This window comes from Nanorana parkeri, unplaced genomic scaffold (assembly GCF_000935625.1).
Source record: "Nanorana parkeri isolate BGI_ZX_2015 unplaced genomic scaffold, ASM93562v1 scaffold789, whole genome shotgun sequence".
NCBI lineage: Eukaryota > Metazoa > Chordata > Amphibia > Anura > Dicroglossidae > Nanorana > Nanorana parkeri.
In genome coordinates, this window is record NW_017307057.1 from 760,726 (window position 1) to 774,626 (window position 13,901).

The window sequence follows — 13,901 nt, forward strand, 5'->3', positions numbered from 1 at the left end:
TTTCTTGCTTCTCCCCATCTTCTTTTTTTTTCTGTCCTCTCTTCCCTTACCCTGACAAAGGCCAGGACACATAAATAGTTTTCTTTAAAATATAGATTCTGATTATAATTTAAGGTCGAATGGCACCACCTGCTGAAGATATGTCACCTAAGAAAGTGAAAGTGTCTATGGGTGGGATGCGTGAAGAATCTGACACTACATCAGAAACATCTTCTGCACCTGGTAATTTGAAGATGGATATTCTAGAAACAGAGAAACCAGAATCACCAAAGGAAACATTCTTTTCAGCTCCAAGGTAACTTGTTTTTTTTAACAGTAATCTATTTGTTTTATATCCACTGCAGCTCTTGTAACTTTATACCCTCATATCGACCAGAGCAATTTTCCACTTCCGCTATTGGCCTATTTATTCAGCGATAACTTTGTTGCTACCTAATCCTGAAAACGAACTTTAATGTCTGAACCCAGTACAACTTTAGTATGTGTTAGGTAAACTGTACATATTTTTGCAGTACTTCTTAGTATAGCTCAAAGGTAACCTAGCTTTTTGGTGCTCATTTCAATGTTAATCTTTCTCCCCTCAGCGTACCCCCAAGCTTTAGAAGAAAGAACCCATATCTCCCTGTCACTTTACTCCCTTCCACACATGCTTAAAGTAGCTTCTTGCCATGCATTCATGCCTCTCTCCCATCAGTAGTCCCCGCTTTCAGAATTCTTATGTTCAGACTTACTCCCCTCTTCTCTCTGTCATGTGCTCCTCCCCCCCCCACCATTCTTAGGAACTCTTTTCTCCTGATCCAGCTGTAAAAAGGCTCCTCTCCTTGCTGTGTCCCCTGCTGTCCTAAAGCTGTTTTCTTGGCTGCGCCCCCATTTATCAAAATGCTAACCTTCCATCCAGTTCCAGCACCACTTGAATGCTCTTATCCCGGATTTGTCTCTTTTATCCTTTCTTTTATCCTTTGTCTCTTTATCCCGGATTTGTAATGTTTACCCCCCTTTCTTCCCACCCACTGTCAGAATGCCCCTTTCCATGCCCTGTCCCCCGCGGTCCGAATCCTCCTCCCCCTCAACCATCTTCCCCACAATTTTAATGCTTCTGTTTTAATGCATTGTCCCCTACTGCTTCTGTCCTAGCTGTCTCCCACTTTGTTAAAAATCCTCTCTCTCTGCAATGTCCACTTTGGTCACATTGATCCTTTCCCAACTGTGTCCCCTCTTCTCATAACACTCTTTTCAGTTAAACACAAATCAGCCACCTCTGTGGATTGTTGATATTAATGTTTTTTTCCCCATAACCATTCATAAAACATGGGATTTTTTTTGTGTGTAAAAGTTGGAATTACAGTCACAGCAGTAGCTGCAAATGTATGTTTTTGGTGTGACAGTGCACTTGATTAGTTGCAAAATTGCTCTTATTTTCAGTTTTGTAATGTTTATAATTGAACACTAAAAATAATGCAATTAAAAAAAAAAAAGATATATTAATGGTAAAAAAATAGAAATAAGAAATAAAAAAATCAGCAGAACAACAACAGTTAAAGAACTCCAGGCAGAATAAAATGTAACCCTTGCAGTGGGGCTAACCCTGCACTGCAAAGGTTAAGCGCTCGTTTTCGTCTTGGATCTAAAATAACAAAGATATAATCACCCAAACCTCGTTCTCGCCTGGCTGCTAGACTGTAGAAAATTCACCACTTGGTACATCACCAAAATATTAATGAAATCAGTATATCCTTTTTATATTTGGGTATTATAGAGGTATTTATAAAGAATAAATCAATATTTTTAAAGTCTTAAGTTGCGTAGCACACATGAATTATCAGTGAACGTTTTTTAAAAATTCTTTCAGAAAAGTTATTTTTTTCATGTTCTTGTTCTTTTAGCTCAGAGCCTTTTAATATTACTGAAGCGGCTGAAGATGAATCTACGTTTTTGTCCCGCTTGACCTGCATTTGGAAAGGATTTCTTAATATGCCTTCTGTGGCAAAATTTATTATCAAAGCATACCCTGTATCTGGATCATTAGACCACTTATCAGAGGTAATCATATAATTGTCTTTAATATGTGTTGCTTATTCATCAGTTATTATCATCCCCATTGCATGATCTGCAATGAACAAAATACATCTCTCCATGCGACAACACCTTTTGCTTCCTTCGATCAACAGTGAAATTACTGAAGGTTCCCACCATCCTTCAGCAAATTCTTGTGTCTCTGTTCATTGTAATGGAGAATATACTGTTCTTTCGCTAAAATGAGAGACAGTGTTAAAGGTTTGTACATTTAAGGGAATCCAAGTGCTCAAATGTGCAAAGATTACAAATGTCAAATCTGTTTGCTTACAGAAAGATTTTTTCTTAACATAGGTTTAAAATAGATCAATTTGTAAAGCTCACAATTCATATTACTTGATAGGGCACGCGTCAGCATTCCCAAATCACATTATAAGTTTGAGTAAACAAGTATTTTTTAATCATGAACAAAATAAATGCTTTGCAACAGAGTTCCCTCATGTGACCTAAAGTCTAGGGAGCCTAGCACATGCTGTCCCTGAATACCAGGGGTGTTGTGATTGTGCTGTGTCATTGGAGACTGCAGTGAGTATTTTTTCAAACAGACAGATCCTGCAGTGTGGTAAACAATGTGCATTCAATGTGCAGAACTAATTAGCAAATGTAGCTGCCCAATGTATATGTGTAGCTACAAGATATATGGAGAAAAGCGGGTTTTTAATAATAAGATTGTTAACTCTAAAGGTCCCCACACACCTTGCGATAATCGTATGATAACCGCGGGAAATCCCGCAATCGTACGATTATCGTAAGCGGTGTGGAAGCCGTGCGACCTCTACTACTGTAAGGTCTCATGACTTTTATCTTACGAACATGTTCCAAAACCCTCCGAGAATAGTATGATTTTCAGCGGGTGTGTAGCATGTTCGTAAGATAAAAGCCGGACGGGCCGGTGTGCGCAAGTGCACAAGGCCCGTTCGGCATTGTGGTCATCGGAAGCCCGCCCCTCAGCGGGGCGGGCTTGCAATCATCGCAACTACGATCTGCCTGTCCAAGATAGGCAGATCGTACGTTTTTTTAATTATCTTACAACCATCGCAAGACAAAAGTCTTGCAATGGTTGTAAGGTGTGTGCCCAGCTTAAGATGAGCTATTTCACAAGTTAACCAGAAAGTTGCAGCTGCTCAATTTGTAACTAGCAGGTGGTTGTGCAGTTCACAGTAAATGAACAACACAAATATTCTTTAGCACTCAATCCTGCAAAGCATCAAGAATAACCTTTAATATGCTTCTAAAATTTAGATTATAGCTGAATATATTTGCAAATGTGTGAAGCTACACCTCCATACCAAGGTGCCTCTGTAAAGTGTGGTGCTACTCTAATCTATGGGAGAGCCCAAATTGGGACAAACATATAGCAGTGGAAAAACTGAGCAGATTACATTGCATGTAGTTCCATTCCTTTACATGTTTATCAGAAAAAGCTAAGAAAGAAAAATATATATATAATTCCTTCTTTTGAAGGACTGTTTGGAAATAAGATCCTGTTTATGATAGATAAGACTGCATAAGCTGGAGAATAGCAAAGCTAATGACTGTTGCACAAATCGGCAAATTTTTCAAGATCATTCAGGAAATTGGATTTGGGATCTTCACCCATTCATCAAAACAGTGTTGTCACAAGGATACCAGCTACTTCCCACAGAGCTAGGATATGCATTTGTTTTTGTAATTCACCTTCAAGGAAAGTAACTTAAGGAAAGTATTTCTGCTCTTTATTACTAAACGCTCCAGTGAGTCTCAGAATTTGGGAGTAGAGGTCGCATGCAGGGAATATTTCTTGACAGTGCACCTCCAGATCTTGAAGACCTGCTGTGACACGGAAAGGAACCAGGAATGCTCTGACTGCAGATCATTGGAAACTGAAAAATGCCCAATCTTCATTGCAGAAAAGAACCTCCTAATACACTAAACTAAACCTGAGCTCTCACTTCCTGAGCAGAGTCCACAAAAGGAGGAGCTTACCCTTCTGCTTTTGCCAAGTGTCCATCCTCCTAGATGCAGGTCTTATAAACCAAAATCTGCTGCGTCCCTTTTGCCAGATTATAATATGAGAAAGCACACATTTGGGGATTCCGTTGTAACAGGTATTTTGTATAGACTTGTCTTACTGATTTAAAATCTTTATTAATAAAGTTGGTGTAGACATGTATATCCAGCATGTTTCCAGTAACATATGCACCCCTTTCTCAGCTTACAAGTACATAATAAAACTGGTATGGTCTACCAGAATAAATATGTGGTTTACAAAATGTGTATGTAGATATGTATTATATATCTTTAAAAATGTTTATATATGTATATATATCGGGAAGCAAATAATAGTAAATAATGTTAAAATCATAATGGGTATACATTTCAAAATCAACTTTTAATAAAGATTTTATAATCAATAAGACTTGTTATATGAGGCACTGAGCTTCTTTTACTGATGAAGCACGACAGCAGGAGTTGAGCAGCCCTAGTTCAATAAAGGACCCCTCAAACTTGTATCCTCTGAGCTGTGATGGTGGAGGAAGAAGGCTGGGAGAGGTAAGTATAAATTCCTTGTAGTACCTGCTATAGAGTAAACCTGTTACTTTTATGAGTCCTAACAAAGCACACATTTACTTTTAATTGATCTATATTTTGAGGTCTACATGCATATTTGATTTTTCATGATTGCATTTTTATAGACATATTTTTACAGTCTCCATCTAATGGATACCTGTGTATCAGGCAATATACTCAGTATTTTTGCAAGGTAATTGAGTCTACAAGATAAGCTACACTCAAGTGTCAGAGCAGAATGATTGGCTTGTACTGAGAGAGAAACAGTATAGCAGTACCAGGATGCAGCACAACCTAGGAGGAAGCACAGGCTGCATATGTAGACAGCAAGTATGGCTACCTCCTTTTTCCTATCTTTGTACACATATATTTAAAAACTGTATATCAGGGATGCACCAGAATTTTGGGTGCGGAAACATTTTGGCCGCAAATGGCACTTTTGGCAAATTGCAGAACATGTCACGACGGCCAAAAATGTGGCCGAAAAAAATTCAGTGTATCCCTAGTCTCTCTCCTTCCCGCTGGGCACCAGTCTGTGTGCCTTCTGATGCAGCTCCGGTGCCCAGCAGGGAGGAGAGAAGCTTTCAGGAGGCAGAGTGGCGGTGACGGAAGTAAAGATGTGGTGCGGGCGGTGACATCTGTCATCTTACAGGAGGGTGGAGCTCTCCTCCCGTACCTCCCTGCTCTGCCTCCTGTGTCAGGATGGAAAGCTGTGATTTGAAGAGCGCTGCAGTTCTGCCACAGGAGGCGGAGCTCCCCTCCCCCACTGCTCACCCCACCCCTGTGACAGCCCAATCAGAATGGAGATCGGTATACAAACACTCACGGATCAGCTGATCGCTGAGTGTTTGTAAATAACTGGACATAGTGGACATATATGAATGAATGGGAAGTGATCTACATCACTTCCTGTCCATTCATGATTGTGGACATAGTAACTTACACTATATCCACAATTATGAATGGACAGGAACACTCAGTATAGAGGCTTCCTGTTCATTCATAACAGGGGCTGCAGAAAAAGAGATTGAGGACTCTGTCTTTTTTTTTTTTTTAAGGGAAATATCAGGGGTCTGTTTAGACCCCTGATATTTCCCCAGAACCCCCAGCAGTAAAGTAAAGAAAAAGAAAATTATTCAAAACATTTTTTTTTAAAGTTTGGGGGAAAAAGTAATTTTCGGTTTCAGTCTCAAAATTTTATTTTGGTGCATCCCTATTGGATATTTTATATTCAAATACTAACACACATTGATAAGACACACTGTTCTGATTACATTCACATGCATATCTTAAAAAATTTAGCTAGATTATAGATCATCTGATTATAGTGTTTTAGACTGAAGAAAATTGCATTACAGGTAACCTGCAATGTGCATTTTGTGATTGTAAATATTCTCTCTTTTTACTGTGCTAAAAATTCCTGAAAACTCTAATTGAAAAATGTCTGTCTGTCTGTCCCACATAGGATCTCCCTGATAGTATCCAAGTGGGTGGAAGGATTTCGCCACAGACTGTTTGGGATTATGTCGAAAAAATTAAGGCCTCTGGAACTAAGGTACTGATGGTGAACATAATTAGTAACATCTGACAAGTGATCTCCATTTTGGTAATGCTGACATCAGATTGTTAGTGGACTGTTCGTTGGTTACAAAATGTGTGATTTATTATGAAGTTAGTTTAGGAGTCTCACATGCAGTATGTGTATATTTCCTGGATACAATAATTCTATTAGGTAGCTCACTAGTTTAACAATGTACATTATATTTACAATTACATATTGGTAAAATAATACTTTCAGTGTCCGGAGTAAACTTGCCACACTGACTATATAATTCAGGTTCTCCGGTTCAGTTTTTTCCACTCTGTCAGTGTCTGGACCGTGGTCTGCCATTTAGAGACCACTGCTGTATGGGATCCTAATGTTCCTTGCAGACGGATATGCTCTGCAGCATAGTGTGCTGTCCAAATTGCTACAGCCACCTTTTTTGGTGCATTAAGAAGACTATTCAAATGAATGGGCTGCCTTAACATGTACTAATGCAGCTCAGTGGTGTGAATTGGGCCAAAAAGTCAGAAGACCCAGGTGTTCAAGGATCAGTAAGTAATCGATTTATGTATTTAAGCTACTTACTAAATATAACAAGTGTAAACAGGTATTGACGGAGCATTGTTAACAGCATTACGATGAGCACTTTTTTCTATTGTATTGGCAAATATGCTGATTACAGCATTAGCAAAAAAATGGAAGAATTCACTATGCCGAGCTACCTCAACTTGCAGAGCATTAAAAGTCTGTTAAATGGAATGAATAGTGTTTCCTCCCTCCCTTTTGTCGTTCTTTTTTTCTTTCTTGCTAGGTTGCAGCTGAAATTTAAAGGACTGACTTATCTCTTTTTAGAGCAATGAAAAAATTCCCCACCACACATCAGTGTAAAGACATAGTAAAATAATAAAGTAAAACCAGTTAACCCCTTCGTGACTGACGACGTACAGTGTACGTCGCCAGCATCGGGGCTGTTTAAACAGACTCCCGGCGACTTTTGCCGCCGGGAGTCTGTTTAAACTTGTAGAGCCGACTGTCGGCTTTACAACAGAAGCGATCCTGGCGACTTACCTGTCGCCAGATCGCTTCTGCGTCCAACCAGTTTAACATTTCTCTTTGAAGCACAGCTTTACTAAACACCCTGTAAGGGATCCTCCGCCACCCAGCTGTGTAGTATAACAACACACAGACCTTATACACAGTTTAATCCATATTTACAATGCCTAGCACTTTGCTATACCAGGCAGTGTTTACATTGATTTCCCCTGGTGCTTGTGATGCAATGCGCGGTAGCGACTACAAGCTCTATAGTGATGATTCTACTTGGATATAAACTCTGCCAGGTGGTGTAATGCAGGCCTGTGTTGCATCTGCGACCTGTACAAAGTTTTTACAACCGAAATACACCTGTACTTCAAAGTGTGTGTAAACCCTAACGATGAACCTATATTTTCTACATTTTATTCTGTTAAATATACCAATTGAAGTGTTTTGTTATATCTGTTTAATAAATGTAAAAAAAATACTTGCTGATCAAGTCAGATGCCCAATGTCTTCTGCACACTTCCTGTGTTATTTCAGTGAGATTATTTGCCCCCCCCCCCGTAGACTAAAGAATAAGTGTCTGGGTTATGGATATGGGAGAGTGTGCGGGATTAAGTAGTTTAGCAAAAGAGAACTGAGCAGGACTGACACCACCCACCACGAAAATTATGCTGTGTGTTGTCAACCCACAACAGGACTTAGGAGCTGAGTGCATTTCTAGCAGATCAACAGGTATTTTTTCCGTACTTGATGATTCTTTAAAGGGATACAATATCAGGAAATATGCATGTATTATTGTAGAGATGAACTGCATATGTTTTTTCTTGACATTCACTGTAAGGAATTTCAATGGTTCTGAGTAGCACAGGTTGAAATGTACCTAAACTAATTCTTGATAATCGTATTTTTTTTTCCCTAGGAGACCTGCGTCATCCGCTTTTGTCCAGAGACTGAAGAAGATCAGATTTCCTACACATTACTCTATTCTTACTTTAGTAGCAGAAAGCGTTACGGTGTAGTAGCAAACAATATGAGGCAGGTGAAAGACATGTATCTAATTCCGTTAGGAGCCTCTGAAAAAATCCCACATTTTTTTGTACCTTTTGATGGACCTGGTAAGATTTAGCCTTGAAAAAAAAAATACTATGTTACTAATAAATGCATTTATAAGATATGAATACTTGCTTACTTTTTCATGAGTGCATCCCCAGTACAAAAATGTACTAGTTCATATAGATTGCCTTAAAAAATATTGCTTATTGTTTTCATTAGGCGCCCTCTTGAAGTTTCAATACTAGTCATTTATATTCAACTAACTTATTTTGGACTTTAATATATTAAAAATAGGCATCTTGCAGTGTTATATAGAACTAGCTGTGTTTATCTATTTCCCTGCTGTCCCTCTCATTTGGCTCTGTTTCGACACAGTTTCAGCAAATTAGTATTCATAATATTTTCAGAAGAGGTGTGGTTAGTATCTTGCACTAAAGTTTGCCAAAATCCTTATAAAATATGTAGTGGTACTAGCAGAACTGTGGGGAAGTGAATAGCTGGAGCTTCCCAATAAAACAAAAACAATTTGAGCTAAACAAAATACTAATATAAAAAGTGTAATTAAAGAGACTTTGATCTTTTTTTCTGCTTTACAATACGCACTCTAATACTGTGAGGTATAGTTGTAAACTGGTGAATCCATGCACATTCCCTGTGCTGGATTTAATTTTCACCAGCTACAATCTATTGTGTTGGGAATGTTTAAACTGATAATGGTTAACTGTACACTAAGAGCACTTTTTGGGTGAAAACGTTCAGAGTATGTGCAGTGGAAAAGTAGTTCAAAGTATAGAAGTTTCTAATTTAGCACAGTCTGTTTGTGAGACCCCGTAAATGGTTCTTTTATCTTTTTTATATAAAAAAAGATTGTTTTTTTAATCTAAATTCATTTTCCCCTAATACAGGTCTAGAAACAAGAAGACCCAATCTGCTTTTGGCCTTGATAATTCGTCAGAAAGTGAAAAGGCAACACAGCACAAGCCTTGATGATGAACAAATAGGAGCAATATTGAGCGTCCCTGAGAAAAAGAGTAGAAATGATGTTGATGATGAAGAAGATGAAGATGATGATGAAAATGATTTTTTCAATTCTTTCTCTGCTGTGTTACACAAGAGTAGAAACAGACCTCAGCTCTCAGATAATGAAGAACCTCAAGCAAGTGTTGAACCTGTACCAGAGGCAGTTAAGAGAGAGCCACCAAAACCGCTAAGGTTCCTTCCAGGAGTATTAGTTGGATGGGAAAATCCCCACTCAACTATAGATCTAGCCAACAAACCATTGCCGGTGGATGACATATTGCAGTCTCTTTTAGGTATTACAGAAAATACATTTGAACATAAACCTCCTGTCACAACAGTCAGTGATCAAACATTAAAGGAAATAAAAACTAAACAAGTAAAAGATGAAGCAAGTTTTGCTGAAACAATTCTTGATAAAGATGCAGAAATGGATATAACCCCTAACACTGTAGAAGAAACAAAAGAGAATCCAGCACCAATAATCCTATCTCAGTCTGGAAAATTGTCTGTCTCCCTAAAAGACAAACCTCCTGATGTTCCTACTGAAGTGTATTTGGCCAAAATAAATGCGTGGTCAAGTGATGAAGTGCTTGAGGTGGGAAATTCAACAGGGCCTGCTGATTTTAATCAAGACATTGAAGATACTGTTAATCCAAATGTATCTCCAGTTCCTGAAAACAAAAGCAGCATTGATGGTGACAATTCATCATCTGTAGATGCCAGTGAAACCCCTGTGAAACTGTCAAAGTTAATGCATATTAAAAGGGACCCAAGGCAAGCTGCCACAAGAAGTCATATTAACTCTACAGATTTAAAAGACTATAATATGAGCAAAAATGAAGACGATACAATACAAGATAAAAAAAGTGAAACCACTTTAAGACACAAAAAAGAAAAAAATAGGAAACATTCCCGTGAAGAAATTGATCTACATACATCTAGGAGTGATAGATCTAAAAGCAACTTGTCCTCTTCCGCAAAGAATGAGGTAGAAATTGCTGAAACATCAAGAACTGAAAATACCAAGCAGTATCCTCCAGATCTTCTTATTGATGAAACAGATCCTCTGCAGCAATTTCGGCGAGCTTTGGCAGCAAATAAATCTCAGTCACATGTATCAAATTCTTCACAGGCAGAAACACCTACCAAAAGTTCAGTTCCTACTTTTACAGGAAACTTCTCACCATTAAGGCTACAACAGCCTCCTTTTCTACCTTTAAAGAGCAACCCTCCTCCATTTCCATTCCAACATACTCCCAGCTTTCCGTTGCAGGGCAGTCCAATATTTCCATATCCTCCTCATATACCACCACTGCTTCCAACTCCATTAGGTATCAACTTTACAAGACCCACTAGATTTCAGTCTGTAGATCCCAGTATCCACAATCCATTAGTTGCTTGGCATCCAACACTTCAGATACCTCGGCAACCACATTTTTTTGGGCCTGTTACAAGTGGACCTCTTTTAAATGCAGAAGCAGTCAGGTACCAGGTACCTCAAAATCTGTATCATAAGGATCACAGGGTTCAGGAAAGACGCCACAGTGACCCTTGGGACAAACCAGATCGTGACAGAAGCTTCAGTCGAGGAAGCAGAAGTGAACATAGACAAAGATTCTATAGCGAGTCTCACCATTCAAGGGAAAAAAAGCATGATAAAGAATCAGGAAGTGAAAAGCATGGGGATAGAGACTTTGAAAGAAGTAGGCGTAGAGACAGAGAAAAAGAAAGGAGTCATGACAGAGATCGGAAAAGCCGTGATGAGTCACACAGAGAAAAAGAAAAATCTAGAGCTTCTCACAGTGACAAGTCTTCAGACAGCAGAACAAGTAAAGAAAGGAGGAGTAGTGATAAATCAAAAAGTGAGGATCGGGAGCATGATAAAGATAAAACTAGGGACAGAAATAGAGATCGAGAAGATGAAAAAGAGAAAGACAGGCACCACAAAGACAAGAGCAAGGACCATAGTGACAAAAGTAAAAGCAAACGATGAAAACACTGCTTTTTAAATTTTTTATTTTATTCCTTACTAGGGTTGTGCCATCCTTTTCTATTACATGTCAGTGTTTTCTGGAAAGAAATGTGTTATTGTAAAGCCTGACTGCCCGTTATATATTCCTTGATGTTTGATTCTCACTAAAATATAATGTTTTTAACAAATATTTTACAATCCTCATATAAAATCACCACAAATTTCTTTCTAAATATGCAGTTGAGATATTTAGTTAGAAATTGTGCATAATGTACAGCATTTTTGCATTTGGAGTATTGCTAACATTTTAAAACCGTTCTTTAAAAAAATCTTTTTAATTGCACTGTTTTTAAAACCCGAACAGATTCAGGATCCATAAATTACTGTTAAGAAAATTCTATAATTATTTGGTGCTGTAAAAAAAAGCTTACTTCTGGAAAAGTCACACTGTTCCATTAGTTCCATAACGTTAGCATATCAGAGATGGTTCTACCATGGATGTATTAAGATAGCCGTTCGGTTACTATAGCTTTGAAATGCACTTGCCATAGGGAAAATATATTTTAACTTTTAAGCTTACACCTTCTGTTAGTAATTTAAAATTAGAACATTTGTTTGCGCTTTAAATACTTGAAATCTCTGCTTGTACATTCTTGTGTTTTGCTATTTTTTTATACTGTAAAATGTAAATATTTTAAGGAATATTTTGATTTTAAAGATGATAAAAAACTAACATATTTTGTCTCATTACTGTGTACGAAATGTTGTGTTTAATTCCTGTTGAAAAGTAAAGATTTTAGTATTATTTCCTGCATTTGCTTAATATGCTTGCTTGCCTGTCGTGTGTACTTGAATCATTTTAGTAACTACATTCTATTCATATGGATGCATCCTTTATTAGGATTTCAGCCACATAAAATGCAAGGTTTTATGTTAGTAACTAACTGGGTTGCAGATAGCATGCACTCAACTTCCCCCTTACAATTTATAAAATTTACGGAAAAATTCACTGTTGGGTGGATATAAAGGCAACAAATGTGTTCTTCAAACACTAATAAAGATAAGGGTACACGTTAACACATTGTGATTCTTTTAAAAGACACGTACAATACATGTTGATTTATGTAAAAAAGCTAGAAAGTTATGTTTCCGACCAACTTTGAAATTTGCCTCTTGATTTGGCAGTAACTTTTTCATCACTAAATATATGTAATTTGATACTGAAGACTTTGTTTGGGTGACATTATCTTCTATTTTTTTTTTTATAAAGCAGTAGGTTTACTGTTTACTAAAAACAAAATACTGTAGATTGCCCGTTATCCGGGATCCACGGGGATTGTTAGATTCCGGATAAATGTAGTTTCTGGTTGCTAGAGAGTTACCATTAAAAATAGGTCTGTCTAATGCCACATCATAACATAAACTCTGTATTATCTTCATATTAATATTGAAAGGCAGTAATCAAAAGCAAATCAAGACAAATAGACACACTTATGACAATTAGACACACGATCATTTCCAGGATATTACATGCCACAGATGAGCAAAACAGTGAGTGCACAGAGGATTTTTTTTCTCCTGGTTAGATGAGAGTTCTGGTTAATTGAATACCGGATAACTGAGTTTACTTTACACACTTCTGTCAAAATGGAGATTGATGCATTGAGATGCTTACAGGGAACATGGCTTACATTCATAGTATTGTAGTTTTAAAAAGTACTGCAATAGGATGCCATTGCATTCCACTCTTGGTGATCTGGGAGCTGCTTCAGCATGCACTGTGGCCTTCCTGCCTCACATATGCAGCAAGCCTGTTCCAGTACTAAGACGTTTGTCAAAACCACCAAGTTCAAATATGCCTTGAAAGTTTAAAGCTGAACTCTGAGTTTGTAGTGACTGTTTTCCATGGTGACAGGAGTTTTCTGTCACTGCCACCGTAGCTACAAGTGTGAGGACTATAAAGATGAGAGAATAATATTTAAGAGATCAATAAAACACATAAGAGGGCAATGTGTATATCATTGTACTCTACAATACAAATCACCTTACCTGTGCCTTACAGACAACTGGTCTGAGCTTTTTGCCTGTAAAGCACAGCAGTTACAGATTTGCTGGCTAATTAGAATAGCTAGTGCATCAAAGAATGTAGGTTAGGAAGGGAGGGGGAAAGTAGAGTCGAAAGCAGAGACCAGATCCACCCCCCACAACCACACTGATAAGGTTTTATAACAGATTTTTTGCATTCCTAAGAAAGGAACTGTAAACTCTGGTAAGATCCTTCGCTACCAGTGGGGTCAGCTGCAACAGTACTATGCAGTCTGTAAGTGTGTTCCTCATGGGGGCACATAGGACAGGTTGACTTGTTGCTCTGTCACAATGTCCCCCTGGCAGACGGCACCCCAGCTTGTGGGAGGCGATCTGTCTTGGGAGATGGTACCCCCCATGAATCCGGTGGTAGGAAGTACAAAGGGACCTTCATTCTTTCCCTTGCTATGGGTTGGTGGCTGGATTTGTCCAGGGGGACCCCTTTTCTCCCCATTTCTCTGTGCTTTCTGAGCATGTCTCTGCTGGGCTTCCCTAATGCTTTTATAGCGTCTAATTGGGGTCATTATATCATTGGTATTACACAGCTTTCATGGGGGGCAG

At 38.3% G+C, this 13,901-nt stretch overlaps 1 protein-coding gene across 2 annotated transcripts in view; it reads left to right on the plus strand.

Annotated features, from left to right (window-relative positions):
- PHF3 (PHD finger protein 3) overlaps nt 1-12,060 on the plus strand; it is a 52,659-nt gene extending 40,599 nt beyond the window's left edge. For both annotated transcript variants that reach the window (XM_018564857.1, XM_018564858.1), the window contains 5 exons: nt 115-295; nt 1,884-2,040; nt 6,089-6,178; nt 8,130-8,325; nt 9,169-12,060. In XM_018564857.1, coding sequence (XP_018420359.1) covers nt 115-295; nt 1,884-2,040; nt 6,089-6,178; nt 8,130-8,325; nt 9,169-11,276 — 2,732 coding nt within the window. In that variant the 3' untranslated portion in view covers nt 11,277-12,060. The remainder of the gene's footprint in view (nt 1-114; nt 296-1,883; nt 2,041-6,088; nt 6,179-8,129; nt 8,326-9,168) is intronic.
- The last annotated feature ends 1,841 nt before the right edge of the window (nt 12,061-13,901 follow it).